We start from the raw sequence: 23,587 nt of genomic DNA on the forward strand, positions 1-23,587 counted from the left end.
AATCCCCAATCTCACAATATTTTCCGTAAAGTTTCCTTAAAGGCATTTTCCTTAAAGCGCCAGCTTCTGGAGACTTGTGATGACATGAGAATCTCAGCTTTTTTTTTTTAAAGTGAGTTTCTAGCGCTTGTGGTTGCAGAGAAAATGTGACCCCTACTACATGCTCAAAACCAAGAAGGCAAATAAGAAGCACTCAATTTAAAAAAAATCATTATTTTAAAGATAAATCTCATGCTTTTTGGGGCCTGACTTGCATTTTTGAATAATTGAGGTTGTCAGTGCTGCTTTTGTGAATAAGATGAGCACCAGCAACGACGCTAGAGAGGATAAAGTAAGAAAAGCTTTCAATCTTCATGCTTCAGGGCATCCATCAATTCTGGGGTCAGGAGGGAATGTCCCTCCTTGTACAGGGTTGTGCAATTAGGCAGGATTTTATGCCTTAGAATTATCCAGCACAGGCCACTGTCTGGGACAAGTTCGTTGCCAGCTCTCACTGCAAAGGGTTACAGTACCCCTTGGTCATGGCACGGGTTCGGCTGCTTTCAACAGCATTTCACGTGAGGCTGTGTTGTTTTCAGCTGAGCTGACTGAGAAGCTCAGATGCTGCTCTGGTGGACAGCAGAAGTTGGGTGGGCAGTGACAGCATATTGATAACAGCCCCCTCTCTTGCTTTGATTTTTTAGGGTGTTTTTGGTGCGGGAAAGCCAGCGGAACCCCAAGGGCTACGTCCTGTCCTTGTGCCACCTACAGAAAGTCAAGCACTATCTCATCCTGCCAGTAAGTGCCCCTCCCCAGCCCCAGCTGCCACAGACTTTGCCTTCCCAGCAATATGGATGAGGGTGCTTTACGAACTCACTCAAGGAGCAAACCCTTGGGGAGGAGAGTCACATATAGGAATGGTGTAAAAAGAGCTCCCAGCAGGGGGCGCTGTGGGAAATGGGGCAGGAACTCTGGCTGTGGGGGGAGCTCCTGTATGTTCCAGCCCCGGCCTCTCCCAGCAGGGGGCGCTGTGGGGAGTAGGGCAGGAGCACTGGGCTGTGGGGGGAGCTCCCAGCCTCTCCCGGTGTGAGTCCCTGAAGAGACCTATAAGACAACACTAACCTTGGGAAGGCTCCCACTCCCTCCAGTGTCGCCTCCTGCCAGGAGAGGTCACTGAAGCAATAGCTCAATAAATTCGTAGGGGAGCTGGCTGTTCCCGGCCTGCCCTGTCCAAGCATGGGCCAGGAGAGCTGAGCACACACCCTCCCACCCCATTTCTCTGCAGAGTGAGGAAGAGGGGCAGCTTTACTTCACCATGGATGACGGCCAGACGCGCTTTGCCGATCTCATCCAGCTGGTGGAGTTTCACCAAATCAACCGGGGCATCCTGCCCTGCAAGCTCAGACATTACTGCACCTGCGTCGCCTTGTGACAGACCCCCGGCGGGCAGCGGGGCTCTGCGACGGGCCACAGCCAATGCGCAGCAAGCAGGACTAGGATCAACACAAACTTCCGCCCCTTGCTCCACTTCGGCCAGGGCAGCGGCGGCCGCAGGGGCCAGACTTGGCTCGTGCTCCACCCTCTGCTGGGGTGGATCACCACTCAGCCCCGTCAAATGAGCACTGGCCGGGTGAGAGGCCAGAATGGCACCCCCAGCGCTCAAGGAGCCCGAAGGACTGAAATTCACCGTTTCAAAGGGAGACCTCGACCCTGTGCTTCCACCAGTTCACCTCCCACTGTGCCCCCGCTCCCGTCTCTCTCTGCCCCATATCCTTCCGCTCCCATCTCTCTCTGCCCCTCCCTGTATCCTTCCACTACCATCTCTTTCTGCTCCTGTATCCCTCTGCTCCCATATCCTTCCACTCCGATCTTTCTCTGCTCCTCCTCCCCTGTGTCCCTCCACTCCCATCTCTCTCTGCCTCATATCCCTCTGTCCTGTAACTCTCCATGCCTGTATTCCCCTTCTCAACTGTATCCCTGCGCCCACAGCTCTGCCCCAATATGCTCTATCTGTTTGATCCTAGAGTCTCTCCTCCCTTCTCACCAGCTACTCAGTGTTAATGGTCGTATTCTATGTGCCCTTGGGAAGCCAAGCCAGGAGCTTGGGGATGATCCCGTTTGGTACGTCCCAGCACTCCTCCTGCACAGAGCCCTGGATGCTGTGTCTGCGCCTTCCTCCCTGGGCTCCTGCAGCCTCTTGGCTGGGTTTGGAGCTCCTCATCCTTTGGGAAGATCTACCCACTCGTGCACTTTCTCCCCTAGGTTCCGACCTCTCTGGCCGGTGACCGCTAGGAGCCGAGCCAAGGTGGTGGTTACGTTGCCTTTCTCTTCAGGTTTCCACTTCTTTCCGTCAGATCAGTGCCAGAGTGACTCCTTCTAACCTAGACCACTGGCTTCCCTGGGGGTCGGAGTCCAGACCCTTCTGTGCACGGACTGAGGCTCACCTTTCTGCTCCCCATAGCAGCAACCTGCCTGAGGGCAGCCACCGTTCCCCGGCCATGGAGAACAGTATGTCAGTGGCAGCGGACCCTGATAGGTAGTGCAGATCCCACGCACTTGCCCCCTGTATGGGAGTGGCCATGTCTCCCTTTCTGAGCTGGCTGGTGAAGCCAGCAGGCCTGGCCACAGCAAGAAACAGCGCCCAGCTGTTTCTGTACTGGCTGGGGTTAGCAATGGGTTATTGGGCCTCATGGAGAGGCCCAGGGCTGTCAATATTGATAGTAGATAAGTTCCACCGACAGGGTTGGCCTTGCTCCCAATCCTCCGGGAGGAAGTCCCTCCTTGGGAACGAGGCGGAACTAGGTTCGGGCTGGCCAGGAGCCAGTGTGACTCATACAGAGATTCCTCTGCCATTTGCCTAGGGCCATGGGAATCAAGATGCAGCTGGGTCCATTCAGGCTGACCAGAGGTGAGGAAAACCTGGAGGTGCAGGGAGTCCAGGGTTACGCTTCGAGCTGGGCCTTGTTCAGATACTGGGGTTGGGGGGCTGGCCCCAAGCCCTGCTCTGGACATGGCAGGTGGGAGAAAAGGGAGTTTGGTGGCAGGTGTCAAGGGCGAGAGCAGACAAGTGGAACAGCCACAGAAAGGAAAGAGCTGGGCTTTTCCCTGTCCCTTCCTGTCAGCCCAAAGAGGCTTCCGCTCTCTGGAATGTAGACTGCCAGGACCCGGTGGTGGGGCTGTGCACTGGTCTGGAAAATCTGGCGGGGCGAAGGGGGGAGGAGTATGTTTCCATCTCCAACTGCCTAGATGCCGACTGTCCTTCCAAACCCATCTCTGTGCGCTCCACAGTGCTGCAAGCGCTGAACTCAACACACCAGAGACCCCCAAAGCCAGGACTACCTGGGGTGCTACTAACCCCCATAGCACTAAAGAATCCGAAGGGGGAGACAGATATGACCCACTTGGTGCGGAGCTCTGTCCCCTTCAGTGGCGGCTGAGCCACATACAAAGCCTGTCGGCAAGGCTGACAGAGGTGGGGATTTCAGCTGAGGCAGTAGCGACAGGCATTAAGATCCCCAGGTTCACCGCCTGCTGCTGCTGGCCCAGCCAGGGTATGGTGTCGCTGTGTTAGAAGGATCCCGGGTTTTGCTAAGAGGACGGATTTATCTCTATTGTACATACCTGAGAGGCCAGTCGAACTGTGATGTGTTTTATACAAGTGGTAATAAATGTTATTTTTTCATATCCTTGCTTTTATTTTGTACAAAAAAGAGAAAAATAACCCAAATTAGCACCAAGCCCTGTAAGAAGACAGATTTATCTCTATTTATATCTGCTCCAAAATCTTTTCACTACAAATAAATCTCGTCTATTTCACACCTGGCTGCTCTCCTTTCCTTATGGCGGTATGGTGGGTCGGGGGAGTTTGGGATCCAGCCGCCTTCCCGCATTGACGCTGACTTCTGATCCGCATGCAGCATCAAACTCCATGGGAAATTCCACGTAGGCTCCAGCCGGGGAAGGGTTATACTGAAGTCGGGCTGGATCGAGGGAAAGGGTCCTGGAGGTGTGATCCGGAGCCAGGACTCCTGGGTTCTATGCTTGGCTCTCAGGATGACCTTGGGCAAAGTCACCCCCAGGTAGGGCTGGAACTTGAGACCTGGGTTAAATTCCCAGACTCCTTGTGACTCTGGGCAAATCACCTCATCTCTCCGGGCCTCCGTTCCCCAATCTGTCCCATGGGGATGATGCTTTTCCTACCTCGCAGAGCTGGGGTTGCGAGGCTAAATCCATTAGTGTCTGAGAGGGGCTCAGGTATGTTCAGCTCTCACTGTGCCCATTCATTGCCATGCTCACTAAACAACTCCCACAGCAGAAGGGCAGCTGTTCCCATGGGGCCAACACAGCCCTGGGCTGCAGCCCAATCTGCGGCCCTGAGAAGCCCAGGGTTCCAAATCAGGAATCAGCTCCCTGCAGCATTTCAGGCTGGTTCATGGTAATACAAAACCAAGGGGGTTTGCAATGGCCTGAAAAAGACTCTTTGCACCAGCTTGGCACGGCTCAGCCAAGAACCTTCCAGGTGTTTTATCCAGCAGAGCAGAAATCCACCCTCCCGTCCTGCCAAAGCTCCCTGCTCCCACCTCACACAGTGCTGCCACTGTGCCAACTACCTGCCCTGCCTCTGACCAAGCCCGTGACCTTCCTGCACAGTGCTCACTTGGACAAGGGCCCCAAAGCAAGGCATGCTTGGTAAGAGGGTTTGCCTGCCGCCTTAGTTCCCGTGGCGCTTTTTGTGCATCACGTGTGGTGGTAGCCAGATGAGATTAGCCAGGAATCATCGTGCAAATCCATCCTGAGATTAACAAGGCCCAGAAGATTAAGGTCTTGGGTGCTGGCCAGTTAGGAGCCAGGCCATCCTTTATTAGGGGTGGAAGGAAGGTCGGAGTGGGATGTGAAGACAGAGCTGGGAGCTGCCAAGACCCCTTGGGAACTTCCAGCCTGAGAGCAACACTCTGAGTTCTCCTTCATCAGGAGGATTTTCAGGGACCCCTGCTGCGCCTGCCCAGCTCATCCAGACCAGACCTCCCTGGTGCCCCGCTTGTCCTGGGATCGGCATGTCTCCCAAGACGGTGCTGATAACGGGCTGCTCCTCCGGCATCGGCTTGGCCTTGGCTGTGAAAATGGCCCAGGACAAACAGAAGCAGTTCAAAGGTGAGCGCTTCCCACATGTGCCCAGGGTGTCGGGCACACAGGCATGAATGCCCAGGTTGCACCCGGATGGAGCTGTATGGCTGGGATCATGGGAGACCCATGACCCCCTGCAGCTGAGAGGGGCTGCGTCTTTCCACCCCCACTCCCAGAACGGCAGAGTCCATCTCCCTTCCCCATGCTGCCAAGCCTTGAGTACTGCAGCAGGATGGGGAAAGAAGAGCTGAGCAGCTCCCTCACCTGTCCTGGGGCCTTTTCATGCCAGCATGCAGCTGGGCTGTGGGTGCATTTGGTACCCGGCCTATTGGACACAGCTGGGAAGGGGTGGGGAACTAGGAACATTTTGCATGAGTGGTGGGGCACAGGAGAAGTCTTTACACATGAGACGGTAAAATAAATAGTTTGCTCCAAAGGGAAAGGAATGGAGAGGGTGATGGGTCCTTCCCCTGCCCCTCTGCTCTGGGGCAGGGGCCCCAGCTTGGAACTCAAGTGGGACAACACAAGGGAGTGGGAGTAGCTGCCTTCCTCCTTCCTCCTACCTGCTCCCCCCCAGGATGGTTTGGGCACCTTAAATGTGGTCCAGTAGTTAGGATCCCCAGCAAGGGGTCATGGGGGAACCTGTGATCCAGTGGCCAGGATCCCAGCAAGGGAAGGGGGGAGAATCTGACCCAGTGGCCTGGATCTGAGTTAGCATGACTGCCATATTCCTTTAGGACATGGGAGGGGAGGCTAACCCGAGTAGCTGGTACATCTCCCCATGTCAATGCTGACCCAAAGGCCTTTGCGGGAGGAAATGGCTGTCTGGCCTGCACCAGCCTTGGGCAAGAACATGCTTGGGGCAACGAGACCCAAGCCAAGTCTGGAGCCCCCTCCCTCCATCTGGGCCCAGGGTGCCAGAACACTTATTAGGAGCAGCATGGCCCTGGTGGCCCAGGAGGCCCCATATTGACACCCCACACCTCCTCTGAACCCCCATTCTAAAGCCCCCTCGAGAGCCCTACAGCCTCCGGGGTACATGGCCCTGGGATTTGCCTTCGCAAGCTGCTCTCCAGGACCAACCCTTGCTGCAGTGGGAATAGCAGGAGAACTCGTTGTGTATCGCGGCCCCCTCTACACCTGCTCTCCTCACTCCCAGCCCTGCAGCATCACCGGGGTCTTCCCAGCTTCAGCAAGCCCCAGTGCCTGCAGCCAGGCTGCTCTATGTTACAGTCATTGCCACCATGAGGAACCTGGACAAGAGGGGGTGCCTGGAAGCGGCCGCCGGAGTCACCCTCAACAAGACCCTGGAGATCAGGCAGTTGGACGTGTGCGATGAGCAATCCATCATCAGCTGCATCAACAGCATCCCCAACCGGCACATCGACATACTGAGTGAGGTCCCCTGCTTGCCTCTGCCCAAGCCCCTGCTGCTGACCCCTGCATGGGGCTCCCACCACATTCCCCCCCCGCCACATTTCTTCCCCCATCACCTGTGCTTATCTGCTCTTCCCATATATATCTGTGCTCCCCAATGCCCCTACAAGTCCTAACCTCCCCTACACAGATCTACCTAAAAAAGGGAACAAAGAGGACCCAGGGACAGACCAATCAGCCTAATTTTGGTACCTGGAAAGATATTGGAACAAATTATTAAACAATCAGTTTGGGAGCACCTAGAGCAGTGGTTTGCAACCTGTGGTCCACGGACCCCTGGGGATGTGCAGACTGTCTAAGATTTCCAAACGGTTCCACACCTCCATTTGAAATTTTTTAGGGATCTGCAAATGAAAAAAGGTTGAAAATCCCTGCCTAGAGGATAATAGGTTTATAAGCAATAGCCAGCATGGATTTGTCGAAAACAAATCATGCCAAACCAATCCAATTTCCTTCTTTGACAGGGTTACTGACCTAGTGGATAGGTAAGAAGCAGTAGATGTGAAATATCTTGATTTTAGTCAGGCTTTTGACACAGTCCTACATGACAGTCTTATATGCAAACTAGGGAAATGTAGTCTAGATGAAATTACTATAAGGTGTGTGCATAACTGGTTAAAAGATCATACTCAAAGAGTAGTTATCAATGGTTTGCTGTGAAACTGGGAGAGTGTATCTAATGGAGTCTCACATGGTCAGTCCTGGTTTTGCTACTATATTCAGTATTTTCATTAATGACTTGGATAATGGAGTGGGGAGTAGTTTTATAAAATTTGCAGACAACACCAAGCTGGGAGGGCTTGCTAGCACTTTGGAGGGCAGGATTAGAATTCAAAGTGACTTTGATAAATTGGAGAACTGGTCTGAAATCAATAAGATGAAATTAATTAAAATAAGTGCAAAGTACTACACTGAGGAAGGTAAAATCAAATGCAGTGACACAATGGGGAATAACTGGCTAGGTGGGAGCTCTGCTGAAAGGCATCTGGGGTTCTAGTGGATCACAAAGGGAACATGAGTCATCAGTGTGATGCAGCTGTGAAAATGACTAATATGATCCCATTAACAGGGGTGTCACATGTGAGACAGGGTAGATAATTGTCCCACTCCGGTGAGGCCTCAGCATCAGTACTGTGGCCAATTCTGGGCACCACGCTTCAGGAAATAAGTGGACTAATTGAAAAGAGTCAGGAGGAGAGTAACAAAAATGTCCAGAGGTTTAGAAAACCTGGCCGGCGAGGAAAGGTTAAAACCCTGGGCATGTTTAGTCTTGAGAAAAGACAACTGAGGGGGATCTGAGAACAGTCTGCACATATGTGAAGGGCTGTTAGAAAGATGGGGATCAATTGTTTTCCGTGTCCATTGAAGGTAGGACAAGAAGTAACGGGTTTAATCTGCAGCAAAGGAGATTTAGGTGAGATATTAGGAAAACATTTCTAACCATAAGGGTAGTTATGCTGTGGAACAGGCTTCCAAGGGAGGTTGAGGAACCCCCATTATTGGAGGTTTTTAAGAACGGTTTGGAGAAACACCTGTCAGGGATGGTCTAGGGTCACTTGGTCCTGTCTCGGCACAGGAGGCTGGACTTGATGACTTCCCTTTCAGCCCTACACGTTTATGATTTATGATTTTCCCCTCTGCATATTCATTCTCCCTCTCACCCTTATATGCCCTCCCCTATATATATATGTCCTCTTCTGGGCCCCTGGACTTCTCTGCATGTCCTTTTCTCCCCTATAGATGTCTGCCGTCCCCTATGCACATCTCTCCTTTCCTTGTGCCCGATGCATGTCTGCCCTCCCCACATCCGCTGCACATCGCACAGGACCGTGACCTTTAACTCCATTGCGGGGGAAAGATGCTAGCAGCCCTCTCAGCCCTCGAACTGGGTCAGAGCTGCCGGCAGTTTGGCTGGCACTGAGTCACATCTTTAATCACAGGAGCCCTTGACCCATTTGCTGCTCCCTGCTTGCACAGACTTCACCGAGGCTGATCTGTGAAAGTTATGTAGGTCAGCGACCCACGTGCCCGGGCCCCCTCTCCTGAGATTATGGAACAATGTGGAGCTGGCACTCCGGGAGCAGGAGATTGGCTCTCCTGCTTCCTGAGAACCATGTTGAACGTGCCTTCCCATACAGAGCCTCTTGGACGTCTCTCATGCTGCCCCACCGGGGCAGTGGCTCAGGCCCTCAGCAGGGCGAGGGAGTGGAGACGCAGCAGGAGCCAGGGTCTAATGTGGAAGCAATGGCAGATCATCTCAGTCACACCCATCTGGCGCATTAACTACAATGCCACTGGCCCAGTCAGAGCTGGGCTGGGAGCTGGATTAGGCCCCATCCACCTTAGGTCACACAGGGATACTCCAGCCCAAGGAGCAGGCCTAGTTGCACACTCCAGACTGTGCTGCTTGCTAGACCCATGGGGAAGCCAGTCTGCAATTATTCAGCACTAGGAAGGCAGGACTGGGCCATGTCAAAAGCTGGTGGCCCGTCCAGACTCACAAACAGAAAGATCTCTAGGGATGCAACGAGAATGTTGCTAACTAAGGAAGGGGCCTAGGTTACCTTCCTGGCCTTGAGGGAGGGCCAGCTGGGTCAAGTCTGAGTGAGTGGCATTGCATCCTGGCTTGCTGGGTCGCAAAACCACTCCCTTCAATTTGGCCAGGACAGCCCTCCATCGTCTGGTCGGTGGCCATGGGAGTGGAGGCCTGACTCCCCTCCCTTGTTGCACCCCTGCCCCAAGGGGCTTGTCAGTTGTTATGCGGGCCTGTAACCAGAGACTCACACCAACTGTGTGTCCAACTGTTGCAATCAGGAGTCTTAGCATGTGTTTTCTTAAAGCCCCAGCTCCCGGATTCACAGGATTTGATGACAGGTTTCAGAGTAGCAGCCGTGTTAGTGTGTATTCGCAAAAAGAAAAGGAATACTTGTGGCACTTTAGAGACTAACAAATTTATTTGAGCATAAGCTTTCGTGAGCTACAGCTCACTTCATCAGATGAGATGAGATCTGATAGCTAGCATCTTCAAAGTAAAGTCCCAGCCCTCATGGCCACTGAGCACAGCATGAAAATACAAACCCAAAAGGCTCAAAAACCCTGAAGTCCAAGAGGAAGAACCCAGAATTGATTTTTATTTTTAAAAACCCTCATGATTTCGGGGGCCTTATTTGTGATATTGTGCACTTGGGATGGCAAAGCTGCAACAACGCACCTGAAAGCAGGTGGCAGGCAAGGAAATCCTAAGCTAAACCAAAATAACCCACTGAAACCGAGATCAGTGCAAGCCTCTGTGCAGACACGGCCTGAGACTACACAGGGGCGTCTAACGGTCAGGCCCGTGCAAACCATGCTAGTTCAATACAAGAGGGCTCCTTGCTGATGCTACACTGCTTGTCCTTATCTTGCAGTTAACAACGCCGGGGTGGGGATGATTGGCCCCATCGAATGCCAGACCATCGAAGAGATGAAGGGTGTGATGGAGACCAACTTCTTTGGTGTGGTGAGGATGATCAAAGAGGTGCTGCCCGATATGAAGAGGAGACGGAGTGGGCACATTGTGGTGATCAGCAGTGTGATGGGCCTGCAAGGTAGGTGGGGGCCAGGAGAACATCCCTCTACATCTATGCAAAGCTGGCTCTGAGCTGGTTGTGCCTCCCCCCAGCTGCAAACCTTGGGCAGGTGTGGAACTTGCCCCCCCCCTCGAGTGTGGCCCTGTTGGCCTGACTGCAGCTGCCCCCCCAAAGATACAGACTTCAAACTACACCTATGTCTTCAGCTCTAGTGGTAGCAATTTTATGGTTTTAGTACTGGAGGTTTCCGGTTCAATTCCTGGTGTCATCCAAGATGGCAGCCAACACATAAGGATGCCAGTTTCTGGCTTTGGATAAGTATGTGTCCGTTTATCACTAAAAAGGACCTGATTTTTCCAGCTGTACTGTGGAGTTTTCAGAGTAGCAGCCATGTTAGTCGGTATTCGCAAAAAGAGAAGGAGTACTTGTGGCATCTTAGAGACTAACAAATTTATTTGAGCATAAGCTTTCATGAGCTACAGCTCACTTCATCTATTTGATACATTACAATTGTAAAGCGCTAGTGTTGTAAAGTTTTTGGAGCGGAGATCCAGTCTCCCTGCACTTATGCCTCCTGTCTCACCACACACACAGTGTGAGACTCACTAGCCTAAGTGCCACTTATGAGTTAGTTTTGTGCTAGTTCATATTTTTACTCACAGGCCCAGCTCCTGGGAGTCAGATGATTAGGTGAAAATCTCATAGACTGTGGTAGGTGCTCTACAAATACAGAGCAGAAAGAGAGTCCCTGCCCTGAGGAATTTACAATTTAAATGAATCACTTTTGATAGTCTCATCTGCCCCAAACTAGTGTTAAATTAATCCACCACATTAGATGGTAGAACCACAAAAAGGGATTTTTCTGAGAAGGCTGAGGGCTTGATGACGATGGGGTGGAAAGAAGTTTCTGTAGGTGATAGGCTCAGTTCCAGCTGAGTTGATCATTTAATACTGCTGAGATTTCAGTGTAGCATTAACACAGGATGGGTGGCCTAGTATCTTGGACAGGCATCTTTCTGGTTATTATTTAAATCAACATAAATACATCCATCAAATCAGTCATTTTCAGGGTGGGGAACAGTTAGACCTGACATGGGAAGCTGGACAGATCAGGGATCCAAGCCCTTTGAGAGTGACCGGCTCCTCGTACACAGGGAAGAGTGGAAGGAGGAATTCTGGGGAGGGAAATGGCCCATTGAGAGAGGCTGCATTAAATGGAAAGGTCAGTCTGTAGGTTGGGATCATCTCCCACTTGGCCCCCCCCCCCCAGAAGATGGAAGGCGTTTGGGACCTGGTGCCAAACAGACAGCAAGCTCTTTGGTGAGGAGGTGGGGCCCACTCGCGCCTCCGGAGCGAGAGCACCTGATGGCCGGGTCCCACGCAGGGACGTCACAGATGGTATTTGCTGCCACAGTCGGAACTCCTGGCCCGTCACCCAGCAACACCAGCACACCTGCGGGAGCCAGGGCTCAGCTCCGTGACATCAAAGGGACGAGAGGCGCAGCCTCCCCTCCGCCTGTGGTTTGTGAGGATTTGACTAACTCTCTCCACTCCGAGGGGGCAGGCCAGGGGGAAAAGGTTTTATTGTGGGCTGTAGCCCTCACGTTCTCCGTCACCTAGCGCTGAGGCCGGCAGGCTAACATGGCCCCTTTGCCCAGAGCAGAGGTCACAAGAAGGCAGCTACTGCCAAGCCGTGAGAGCAGGCCAAAAATCAGGCCCTTACACATCTCGGGCCAGAGCCTCAGCTGGTGTACGTGGGCACCAACAACCATGTCGATTTGCACCAGCTGGGGACCTGGCTGCTTTAGCTTTGGCTTGTAGAGAAAGTGGATTTTATTTACATGATAGTAATAGGGACAGCCGCCTGCTGAGTGCCCCCTCAAGACCTGGGGTGTCTCTGTTGCACCCTGACTCCTCCTGGAGTCCTCCATAACTCCCAAAAGGCATCTCACTGTTCCATAATTTCTCTCCTCAGAGTCTGCTTTTGTTGATATAAAGCTCAAAATAAACATACACAAAATGGCTCCCCCTCCCTTATAAGTTGGATGCAGCCCCTTCTCCCTGAGGTACTGTCTCAAAACTCCCCTGGTGTTTCAGGGTCCCTGCTGCAGGAGCCTTTGTCATTCTCTGAAACCTCTCTACAGCTTCCTCTGCCTTTGGCTTCAAGGCCCAAACCCTTTTCCCCCCCCCCAGGTCTCAGAGGAGCCACCTGCTCACTGCTGCTCTGCTACAGCTTCCTTCCTGTCTCTTCACCCTCTCTGGCTCTTTATACAGACCTGCTGCCTCACTCCGGCCGGGTCAGGAGGCTGTTCATGAGGCACAGGTGGGCTGGACTTGGTTCCATTTACAGGGCCCAGGCCACCTGTGACGGATCTGCAGCAGCCCCCACTGACCTGGAGAATAAGGCACAGGGCTGGGAATCAGGGCTCCTCCTGGATTCTGTTCCTAGGCCTGCGACCGAGCGGCTGGGTGACCTTGGGCCAGTCGCGTCCTCACTCGGTGCCTCAGTTTCCCCTCCCATATTTTGTCTGTCTTTAGTAAGCTTTTCGGAGCCGGGATTATCTCTTACTAGTTGTATGTGCAACACAGAGCATGAAGGAGCCTTGATCTCAGTCATGGTGTCTACACGTCCCTAGAACACCAATAAATTAATAATAGTGAAAACATAGGTACCTGGGAGATTTCAAGGCTATAGGCGTTGCTGTTGTATATCAGACTCTAAGTCCATCTAGCCCAGTAGCACATCCCCACCAATTATCAGTGACAGCTGCTTCAGGCAAAGGGTTCAAAATCCCCCAATTATGGCCAGGTCTGGAATAAGACCAGAGCATAGTGATGGGGCACAGCTGTTTATATAGGGGGATGCAGGCAGCCTCTCGGCCTGGAGCAGGGTAACCCTGCTCAGTACCGCTGTCATGTGACCGGAGCCAGAATTCACTGACTCCAGTAGCCCCAGTTACAGACCCCCTGTGAGTTTCCATGCGCCCGTTGCCACGGCAAGTCCATTTCTGCTGTAATTTGCAGCTTTCCATGTGTTACTTGCTCTGCTGAGCTAGCTGATTGTGGGGTTGGCTTGTTTTGGTTGGGTTTTTTTCAGCTGTGGTGAGGCATTTTGTGGGTTTACAGTAAAGTCTGGGAGATAAAAATAACCATCCCTTACGAAGTACAAGTGTCAGGAAGCACTTCCTTATCGGCCAGATGCAAATCTAATTACAGAGGAGAATTATGCAGAGTCCACATGTGTTATCCTGCCTGTGACCTCTCTCTTCTTGGGACTTTACACACTGAATAAAGTCCTGTTAGGACTTCTACTGGCTACACAAAAAGCTAGATACACAAAAAAGACTCCTGACCAGCAGTGCCAATTCAGACATTTCTTGGGGGGGAGGAGGGCAGAATTCTGGTCTACCGGCTGGGGCCCTGTTCCGGTCCCCTCCTCTCTCCCCCCTCAGGGACCTGGGTCTCTCTCAGTCAGGGAGTCTCCCCTCCCTCTGACCCACCCAGTGCATGAGCCAGTGCTGCCAGCAGTTGCATTCTCAGCAGATTTCCCTGCACCCCGCAGTACAGGAACAGGTTCCCTATGTGCCAGGTCACGGCACCATTTGACCCATCCCTCACTCTGTCTGTACAGAACAGCGGTGTTGTGACCACGCAGCCAGAGCGATGATCCAGACTGCTGCAGCAGCAGCCAGACTGATTTAGTACGGGGCCACTGCTTAAAAGCGGTCGGGTCATGGCCCTCCCCTGGCTCCATGGCCTATGGAACTTTGAGCAAGTGCAAAAGCCTTGGAGGGGGGTAAGGGGGTGTTTTCTTGCCCCCACCCCCACTCCACTCCCCAGCTACCTCCTGCACCACTGATCCTGATATTTTGATTGGTAATGATGTAATGAAATCGCTAGTGTGCAGGGGTCACCACTACTCCCAGATGGAGGGATTCAGATCTGTTCACTCTGTGCCATAGGCCCCATACTGCCAGGAGGTAATGGAGAGTGCCCTTTAGCTCAGATGAGTGGGGAACTAAGGTTTTTGGAGCAGGATGGCATCAGTTCTGGCCCTGCTGCTGTGACATTCTGACTGGCCACGCTGTGCAGCGTAGTGACCGATGTGGAGGCTCAGCATAAGAGCAGAGACAGATTGATAGACAGGCCAGGGAACTGTCACGATATTTAATCTGAGGCTTTCTCAGCGTCGGGTCAGATTTATCCCTCTTTCACAGGCTGGGAAGCTGGGGCACAGAGCTGCCGAGCTTCTCATTCCCAGGGCTGCACTGTAATTCAGGAGCAGAACCCAGGTTTTCCTAGTCCTACTCTCATGCTCGCAACCACCAGACCACATAAGCCCCAGCACTTGGCTCCATGGACCAGAGTTGCAAGGCAATGAAAATGTCGGTGCTTGTTAGAGCAGGCTAATCAGGGCATTTCAGGCTGGTAATTAGCAGTTCCCAAGTTGTCCCTGAGGAGCTGACAGAGCTGTATCCGCGCCGCACCGCAGTGGGTTCTGCCACCTGGGTCTAACTCACAATCAACAAGCCTGCTCTGTGCTGGGCATTCAGTCAGATCCCTGGCAGTCTGCAAGTCAAAGCCACTACCCCGCTTTGCATGACTGGCCAATGGATCATCCCCGATGGCTTCCTATCAATAGCTACCCCTAGATTACACCATATCCCTTCAACCCCTGCCCCCAATCAGCTACTCACCACGTCAGATCCAACATGCAAGAGACTCCTTTGTGTGCTCACGTAACTGACACACGCTCGCTGTTCTCACGCCTCTCATCACTCTCTTGCCTCCGTCTTCCAGGAATTATGTTCAATGACATCTACACAGCCTCCAAGTTTGCCGTGGAAGGATTCTGCGAAAGCCTTGTCATACCAGCACTGAAGTTCAACATCTTGTGAGTTATGGGAATCAGCTTTATTATGTTACAGACACAGCCGGGGTTCCAAATTAACTGTGCTGGTTCATTTCTCTGTTCTGAGGGTATTAGCTTAAGATACCACACAGATTGGGGAGCCATCCGTGGGGGTGGAGGTGGCGCAGACAGCTGGGATTAGCCTCCATAATCATTAATCCCTTTAAACAGGAAACAGACCCTGGAATATCCCCTGGGAATACAGCTCTGGGACGAACCGGAGACAACACGGTACCACCTTCAAATAGGAAATAGATCCCCCTTGGGGAATACACCCTTAGCATTCATTTGGCAAGCAACAGGGCTCCCATGCACAAATCTAAGGTCCTGTCTTGTGGGACATTCTTGACAAGTGCTCACAATCCACAGCCAGCCTGCAGCTGCCACCCCCCCCCCGCCTTTGCTCCTTACTGTGAGTAAGAAATAATGACATTTTCACGCCAGCAAGCTAGGCGAAGCAGCCGCCATCCAGCCAGAACCAAGTCCCAGGAATGCACGTTGGCCTATTCATTATTTTTCTTAAATCTACAAGTCCTTGAGATATTCTGAGTCCCCCAGAGCTCCGTGTGTGAAATAACCCCTGGGCATTCGCAGGGGGACCTTGCTGTCCAAACTTCCGTGTATGCTTTTCTCACCGGAGTATAATGAGGTCTTTGTTCTGTGATTGTGCTGAGATTCTTTGTCAGCGCAGGTCAGGTTGGCTAGGGTGAGTTTTCCCCCGGGGGCGACTGCTGCTTGGCCCTTAAAACCACTGGCCAGTCCCCAGGGAGGTGTCATTTGGGAGCTAGCTAATTGCTAGAGTTCATCAGAGGCCACCACAGGGCATGCTGGGTTGGGATTCTTAGGAGAAGCAAGTCCCAACCCCCTTGCCTTAGCCTAGTTTCCATCCTAGTATAATCTGCCCCTGGCCTGTCTTGCAGGCTGGGAGTCAGCAAGGGAAGGCAGGCCAGGAGCAGGCATGAGGAAGAGGAAGAGCAGCAGAGTGGCCTGGGAGTGAAAGGCTGACCCCTCTAGTGCCTCATGCAGAGGTGAGGGGTAGCTTGGGGCATGGGAGGGAACTTGTGCTCAGCTGGTAGGAGCTTGGGAGGCTATTCTAGCCCCAGCATTGCTCCTATCAGAGCTCCTGCAACATGACCTGAGGGAGCAGAGAACCGGTGAGACACGAGCCCCAGAAAGCAATAGTGGGATAGGTCTGGGTTCTAAAGGCCGAGAGCATGGCCAGCTTTGCCGTAACTAGTTCTGCAGTGACGTTGCCCAGGAGACTGTCGTGGCGATTCTCCCGGCCTGTTTTGACGTCCTAACATCCTGTCAGAGCAAGACGAGGTGTCACGAGGCAACGTCGCTGCGGGAAGGAGCAACGTCAGCGCACGAAGATGGGACATCACCACATAGGGTTGTGTTGCTCCCCCTTGTTAACACAGCATCACTGGGCACTGTCGCGGTTCCATGCCGATGCGGTGTCATGATGTCAAAGGGCGTGGTTACCTAGGAGACATTAACACAGGCTGGTCTGGCATCCAGGGATGACATGGTAGGAGGTGCCCAGGCAGAACTATGCCTTAACGCTGGGAGGTCAGACTAGAGGATCATAGTGGACTCTTCTAGACTTAAAATCTCCAGACCCATTGCATTGTGAACAGGGCTGTTATGCTTGCCTGTGTTTCCAGCATCAGCCTGATAGAGCCTGGCCCCGTGGTGACAGAGTTTGAGACAAAGATCTATGAAGATGCAGAGAATGCAGATTACTCCATGACAGACCCTGAGACGGCAGACATGTTCACTGACCTCTACCTGAAGAACTCCAAGGCAATTTTCTCCAGCCTGGGGCAGACTCCCAGTGACATAGCAGAGGTAAAAGGACTCGTGGGTGTGCCCCCAAACACAGAGAGAGTTGCCCACTATCCTCGTTCATACGTGCCATATGCATCACCCACGCAGCAGCAGGCACAGAATAATAAAATCACAGAACTGGAAGGGACCTCGAGAGGTCATCTAATCCAGTCACCTGCACTCATGGCAGGACTAAGTATTATCTTCTAGACCACCCCTGACAGGTGTTTGTCTAACCTGCTCTTAAAAATCCCCAATGATGGAGATTCCACAACCTCCCTGGGCAATTTGTTCCAGTGCTTCAGCCCCCTAACAGTTAGGAAGTTTTTCCTAATGTCCTCCCTTGCTGCAATTCAAGCCCATTGCTTCTTGTCCCACATCCTCAGAGGTTAAGAAGAACAATTCTTCTCCCTCCTCCTTGTAACAACCTTTTATGTACTTGAAAACTGTTCTCATGTCTTCTCTCGGTCTCCTCTTCTCCAAACTGCTCCTGGCCACACGCTAACACAGCACACCATTCCACAAGTGCACATGGTGCAACCCCAAGATCTGGAACGCCCCAAACAAGGCATCTGATCTCCACCCCACTCTCTGTGGTAGAGTACGCCTTGCTGGCAGACCTCACAGTATCTCTTTAGAAGGGAGGGTCCTTCTATGGAGCACATCAGTCCCTAGTGGGCTGTGGAGAGATCTCAGCAGGAGGGCTAATAGCTGGTATGTTAATTGCCAGCAATGCCATTACCTCCTCCATGATCTCCACGTTCCCTCCCTGCAGATAGGGGGTGCCAGGAGACAGCCTGAGCTCCAGTCCCAGCAGTATGATGAGATGCTAAGTCTTAACGTTGACACCAGGCAGCACTGCACCATAACCGCAATCTATGCTGGGCAGGCAAAAATTTCTATTGCCGCATTAGCTAGGTGACAAGTGTGAGCTAAGGAGGGCTCCCTCCGCCTGCTTGGTCACTTGGAATAAGGAGGCGGTCACTGTCACATGTCCTGGAGCACCAGTGCTCCCTTAGAATGGATTCCGGGGACCACAGTTCACCTGGCAGGTGGAACAATTTTTATAATAGGGGTACTGATGATGGAAACCATGTATTTGGTGTTTGTTATTACTACTTCAAGCCAGGGGGTGCAGCAGCACCCCTAGTTCCAGCACCACTCCTGGCAGGCAAATTAGCGGAACCCCATTCCTCACACTCACCTGGCATGAGCTCTGGCTATGTATCTGGATTCTGCTGCCCAACAGCTGACAGGCACCAGTTGCTCTAGTTACTTCTTGTTTCTAAACCCAATGACTGAAAGCTGCAAATCCACTCTTCTCCCCTCTAGGCCAAGCTTCCCCAGAACCTCCTCATCAATCCCACTTAGTGGCAGTGCTAAATGGACGCTATCTGGCCTCCTTTCCTTTTACTCAAAGAATGTCATGTCCCGTTAGCTCATATTTCCTCCCTCTGTTTATATCTTCCGGCTCATTCGCAAATTAATTAATCCCTCCCCCTCAACATTCACAAAATAATCCTCCCTAATCCCCACTTTATCCTGCCCCAAAGCCTTTTAGCATCTCTAAACTGTCAGGAGTACATTTAGATTGGCTCTCCCCCTCCACTGATCCCAGCGGGGCCCCCCTGGGTTTGTTTAGAGGGCACAAAGGGGGTCTCTGAGTCCCTGCTACCAACGTTCAAAGTCCAATGGGTCTTCCTGGCCCTGGTCTGCACTTGGTCACATGGCATCACCATGGGAATAAGGGAGATTTAGGTGAGATATTAGTAAAATCTTTCGCAAAAAAGAAAAGGAGTACTTGTGGCACCTTAGAGACTAACAAATTTATTTGAGCATAAGCTTTCGTGAGCTACAGCTCACTTCATCGGATGCATTCCTGAAACCTAGTAAAATCTTTCTAACTCTCAGGGTAGTTAAGCTCTGGAACAGGCCTCCAAGGAAGGTTGTGGAATCCATGCCACTGGAAGTTTTTAAGAACAAGTTAGAAAAATACCTGTCAGGGAGGGCCTAGATTTACTTGGGTCCTGTCTCAGCACCGAGGGCTGGACCTGCTGGTCTCTTGAGGTCCCTTCCGGCCTGACATTTCTAGGGTTCTGTGTGACTCTTCCCCAAGTGCAGCAGCGGTCCAGGGAGGGGGGCTTAGGAAGGGATTTAATCTCCACAAGATGAGATTCATGGGTTTGAGGAGCTGTGTTGTGGGGTGGAAACCAGGATTTTGCCGCAGTCTGAACCCTGGGATGTCTCCCTTCGCCCACTCTCTTGCTCACTGGTGGATGTGTGTCACGCACTGAGTAGATTCATGGTTCTGCCTCCTACCCCATGATTCACAAATCCTTAGACAACAATTCCTCCCCTGCCCTGTGGGGAGATGATGCATAGGAAATGGGGGGGTTCCCCCCGTCAGATGAGATTGCTGCTCCATCAAGCTAGGTATACTGTAAACACCTGTTGCTTGTCTAGTGATTAAAGTGTAGGAGTGGGCTCTAGGACTCCTGACTTCTGTTCCCAGCTCTGTCACTGACTCTCTGGTGACCTGGGGTGAGTCACTTCCCTTCCCTGAGCCTCAGTTTCCCCCCAGCACAATGGAGACTGTAACATATTGGACACGTTTGGGTATTGGACATAGAGGCAGCTCACAAACCCAGGAGATTCAGTCAGAGACCTTTCTTGTGTCCTCTCTGAGATCCCACCACCTGCGGCACAACCAGAGTCCCAGGGGGACACCGCTACCATCGCCCTTAAAAGCACAGCGCGCTGCAGGACTGTGGGTCCTGACCTACCTCCCAGGGCATGGTGAGGCTGATGTTCACAGGGAGCTCTGGGATGGAGCTGCAAAGCATGATGCTGGTAAAGTATTATTTTACTCCCCGCTTAGCAAAGGGTGGCACAGCACTCATGTGGGGCTGTCTCGGTTCCCTTGCAGCACACGCTGGGGGTGATCAGTGCCGCCAAGCCACCCTTCCGCCACCAGACCAACGCCTTCTACACACCCATGACGGCCCTGAAACATGCCGACCCCACTGGAGCCCTGATGACCGACACCTTCTACAAGATGGTCTTCAAGTATGACATGCTCTTGCACATCAGCCTGAAGGCCATCAAGGTGATCCGATGGCAGGCCCAGAAGATGAGGCAGGGGGTGAAGATGCTCAGCTTCAGATAGACCCTGGGAACCGGGGTGAAGGGGTGGAAAGTGGGCTCAGGTGCAGTAGGGCTGGAAAAAGGCTGGAGATGCTCAATGATCAAGGGGTTCAGTGGACATGTGCCTCTCAGAGATGGACCGAGACCTTCTGGCCCACCGAACCATACACTAACCCAATATGGCTTCATTTTATAGGGTGCCCTTTGCACAAGATGTACCCAAAATAGTAGGGAGAAGGACAAGTGAAGAGGCATGGGCTATTGTGGGGTGGGGGGAGTAAGAGGTTGTAGCTGACAGCTAGAGGCACTCAGGGGAGAAGGCTTTTGATGCAACAGGAATGAGCTTCTGTGGGAGGGACAAGTGCTAGGAAAACAGAGGTAGGAGGGGAGTGAAGAGGAGCAAGGGTCTTGATTCTCCTCAGAGCCCACTGAGCTAATAGGACCCGCTCCTGAAGGTACGTGCAATCAGAGTCAGTAAGCAAGGCAGGGCCGAGTGATGGCCTTTTATGCTTGCTTGTTACCAGCCTTAGCTGGATTTGAACCTGTGATCTAGAGGCACAAGATTTTCCTTCTCCAACTAACAGCCCTTGGAACAAACTTATACTCCCCCAAGTACTGTAATTTTAAATAGCAGCAAATAGTAAGAGGGGCTGCTGCTTTAAAGGCAGAAGGAAAGTGCCTTTATTCTTGCAGCTGGATGTGATATAAAAGCCAAGAGCTGCCATGCAAACTAGAGTCCTACTTGCCCACATCCAGTCCCCATCCCACTGCTGTCCCCCAGCCAGCCCATGAGCACCAACAGATGTGCCAAACTGAGGGCGTGACACTCAGTTGTAATACTTGGCTTTTTGGACCAGGTGCATAAGCAGAAGGTGCATGATTGTTAAAAGAATCATAGAGAGCTTGAGTGAACGATGCCCAATACAAGTGTAGCTGTAGGACTGCAGAAGTCCTTGCTCTGTCTCCCATCTCCAGCCTAATCTAAATTACACAAACTTCCAGAGATGCCTTTCAGGAAAACTTAACGAGACTTGGTATCACCTCTTTGGAAGTCTTCCAGAAGGACTCCTCCAGTATGCATAAGAATGGCCAGACTGGGTCGATCAAAGGTCCATGTAGCCCAGTATCCTGTCTTCTGACAGTGGCCAATGCTAGGTGCCCCAGAGGGAATGAACAGAACAGGGAATCATCAAGTGATCCATCTCCTGATGCCCATTCCCAGCTTCTGGCAAACAGAGGCTAGGGACACCATCCCTGCCCATCCTGGCTAATAGCCATTGATGGACCTGTCCTCCAGAAATTTATCTAGTTCTTTTTTGAACCCTGTTATAGTCTTGGCCTTCACAACATCCTCTGGCAAGGAGTTCCACAGGTTGAGTGTGCATTGTGTGAAAAAATACTTCCTTTTGTTTGTTTTAAACCTGCTGTGTCAATTAGTGGTTCATGCTCATTAGTGTACCAAACTCATGGCCCTGTAACAAAACCCATTGAAGTCAATGAAAGTCTTTTGCTTTACTTCAATGATTTATTTTAATGCCAGGTCTGGGATGGGCATAACCTCTCTTGAAACACAGCAGACCTGCCCACAGATGATTATTATTTGGTGTGGCTAGTTGCAATCCCTTCCTGCCCTAAAGAAAGTTTCCTTCCTGTATGTAAGGTGACCATGTCACTGGCAATCTCAACAGCGCAAGCGCAATTGAACTCTGAGTCCATGACATTCAGTGCCACATCCAAGTGTGAAACCTTGCAGTCGGGGAGACACCATGCAAGGGATGCTGTGTCTGAGTGCATGTCATTCTTTACCCTTGCAAAGTTTTGTTGTTTGGCATGCTACCCACAATGGAAGAGAAGAGCCCACAAAGTGGAGGATGAACTATGGAATAAAACACCTTCAGGTTTTACATCTTGTGTGGAAAAGTTCAGAGTGGAAAATTTAATTATCATGTATACATGTCTGGATACATCTGGATGATGGGTCTCTGTTTGCACACCAGATATCTTGGTGATAGATAGATAGATAGATAGATAGATAGATAGATAGATAGATAGATAGATAGATAGATCATGAGAGAGAAAAGAGAGACCATGAGATACTGTGCTCAGAACTATGGAACCTACTGTTCTGACTCTGTGGAGGACATAATCACTACTGAGAGGATCTTTCCCAGGGTGGAGGCTGTTCTTATGACTAAGGCACCAGACTAGGTCTCGAGAGGGGGGTTCACTTCCCAGCTCTGGTACAGACTTCCTGTATGAACTAGGGCAAGTCTCTTAATCTCTCTATGCTTCAGTTTCCCCCTCTGAAAAAGTGTATAAAATCTTCCATTTCTTTGTCTTGTCTATTCAGATTACAAGCTCTTGGGTGCAGGGACTGTCTCATACTATGTTAGCGGGGCTTTTAGGAACGACTGGAATATAAAATATTAATTATATCAATTCCAAAGGTTTAGAGGTTCAGATATTTATCTACATCTTGTTCAAATGTATCCAAGGAGCTAAAATTCCAGGCAGAAATATCCTCGAACAGTTTTCCTTGCTGTATTTCAGCATTTCTGACCCTAGGTAAACTAGGAAGCATCAAAGGGCTGGATTTTTCCCCCCCTAGATGAAATATTTACCTGAACTTTGCTGAACTACAGAGAAGTTTCCAGGATTGTGCTTCAGGTGGATTTTTATCTCCAGGGGTTCATCCCTCCATGCTAAAACCCAAGAACTCAAATCTACCTAAACTCAATTTATAGGAGCACAGATCCCACTATAGTCCACAGCCTCCTTAGTGCATTGTACTAGTGCTCAGTTCCTGGCTCATGTAATGTTAAGCCCCCGTTACATTTTTAGGACATTGTCAATGCCAACTATTGGTCATTGGCATTGCACAGAACCCCCTGGCAGTGACTGGTGTGCGCACCTGCAGTGACATCCAGTGGTCAGTGCTAGTAATTGCAGCAGTGTATTCTGTCTGGTGCCTTACATATGGGACAGAGAGGCCCAGCTGGGAGGGACTGCAGAGTCTTGGGCTGGCTTGTGGGGACATGAGAGAGGCTGGGAATGGTTGGTTGGGAGAGGGAATGAGCAGGTGAAGAAGACCCTTAGAGCAGCTGAAGCATCAAGACTGAGGAGTGGGAAAAGGCACAGAAGAGGGCTGTCATGCCAAGATTGAGAGGTAACATTGTAAAGGTAAGGGGTGGTTATGTTCACAGCACACACACACAGAAATGTTAGATAAAAACATAAATGCTCTTGCTGGAAGGTTGTAATGTAACGCTACTTGAATTCTTTGAATTCAGAACAATAACACACAAGGACCCACAAACAGAAAGAGAGAAAACAGGCTACTCCCTAAGGCAGCAAGGGATAACGCACTGCACTTTGCTTTAACCTGGCTCTTTCCAGACTGACTCTGATCTCACACTCTGTTGCTGAGCCCCCACCCTAGCCTGCAATTGCAAACAGGACCAGGACCTCCCTGCACCCTTACTCAGCCCTTTTCTCCCCCTGCGCTCTTAAAGTGATAGCTTACCATTCAAACACAGTCCTCAGTACACCACAGGAGTGAGTGGGGATCCAAGGGCCCTGGAACAACTGGGGT

The 23,587-nt window shown here is 51.5% G+C and overlaps 2 protein-coding genes across 5 annotated transcripts in view; both read left to right on the plus strand.

Annotated features, from left to right (window-relative positions):
• Positions 1 to 3,795, plus strand: part of GRB7 (growth factor receptor bound protein 7) — a 48,423-nt gene extending 44,628 nt beyond the window's left edge. For all 4 annotated transcript variants that reach the window (XM_043503440.1, XM_043503441.1, XM_038385973.2 and 1 more), the window contains 2 exons: positions 684 to 777; positions 1,265 to 3,795. In XM_043503440.1, the coding sequence (XP_043359375.1) occupies positions 684 to 777; positions 1,265 to 1,411 (241 nt within the window). In that variant the 3' untranslated portion in view covers positions 1,412 to 3,795. The remainder of the gene's footprint in view (positions 1 to 683; positions 778 to 1,264) is intronic.
• Positions 3,796 to 6,342: 2,547 nt separating this feature from the next.
• LOC119849107 (retinol dehydrogenase 8-like) lies at positions 6,343 to 21,188 on the plus strand. The gene is made up of 5 exons (XM_038385782.2): positions 6,343 to 6,498; positions 9,948 to 10,127; positions 14,910 to 15,003; positions 16,689 to 16,872; positions 19,778 to 21,188. The coding sequence occupies exons 1-5, from the start codon at positions 6,348 to 6,350 to the stop codon at positions 20,015 to 20,017; spliced, it is 849 nt and encodes a 282-aa protein (XP_038241710.2). The 5' UTR covers positions 6,343 to 6,347; the 3' UTR covers positions 20,018 to 21,188.
• Positions 21,189 to 23,587: the final 2,399 nt, after the last annotated feature.

Source organism: Dermochelys coriacea, chromosome 27 (assembly GCF_009764565.3).
Source record: "Dermochelys coriacea isolate rDerCor1 chromosome 27, rDerCor1.pri.v4, whole genome shotgun sequence".
NCBI classification, from domain to species: domain Eukaryota; kingdom Metazoa; phylum Chordata; order Testudines; family Dermochelyidae; genus Dermochelys; species Dermochelys coriacea.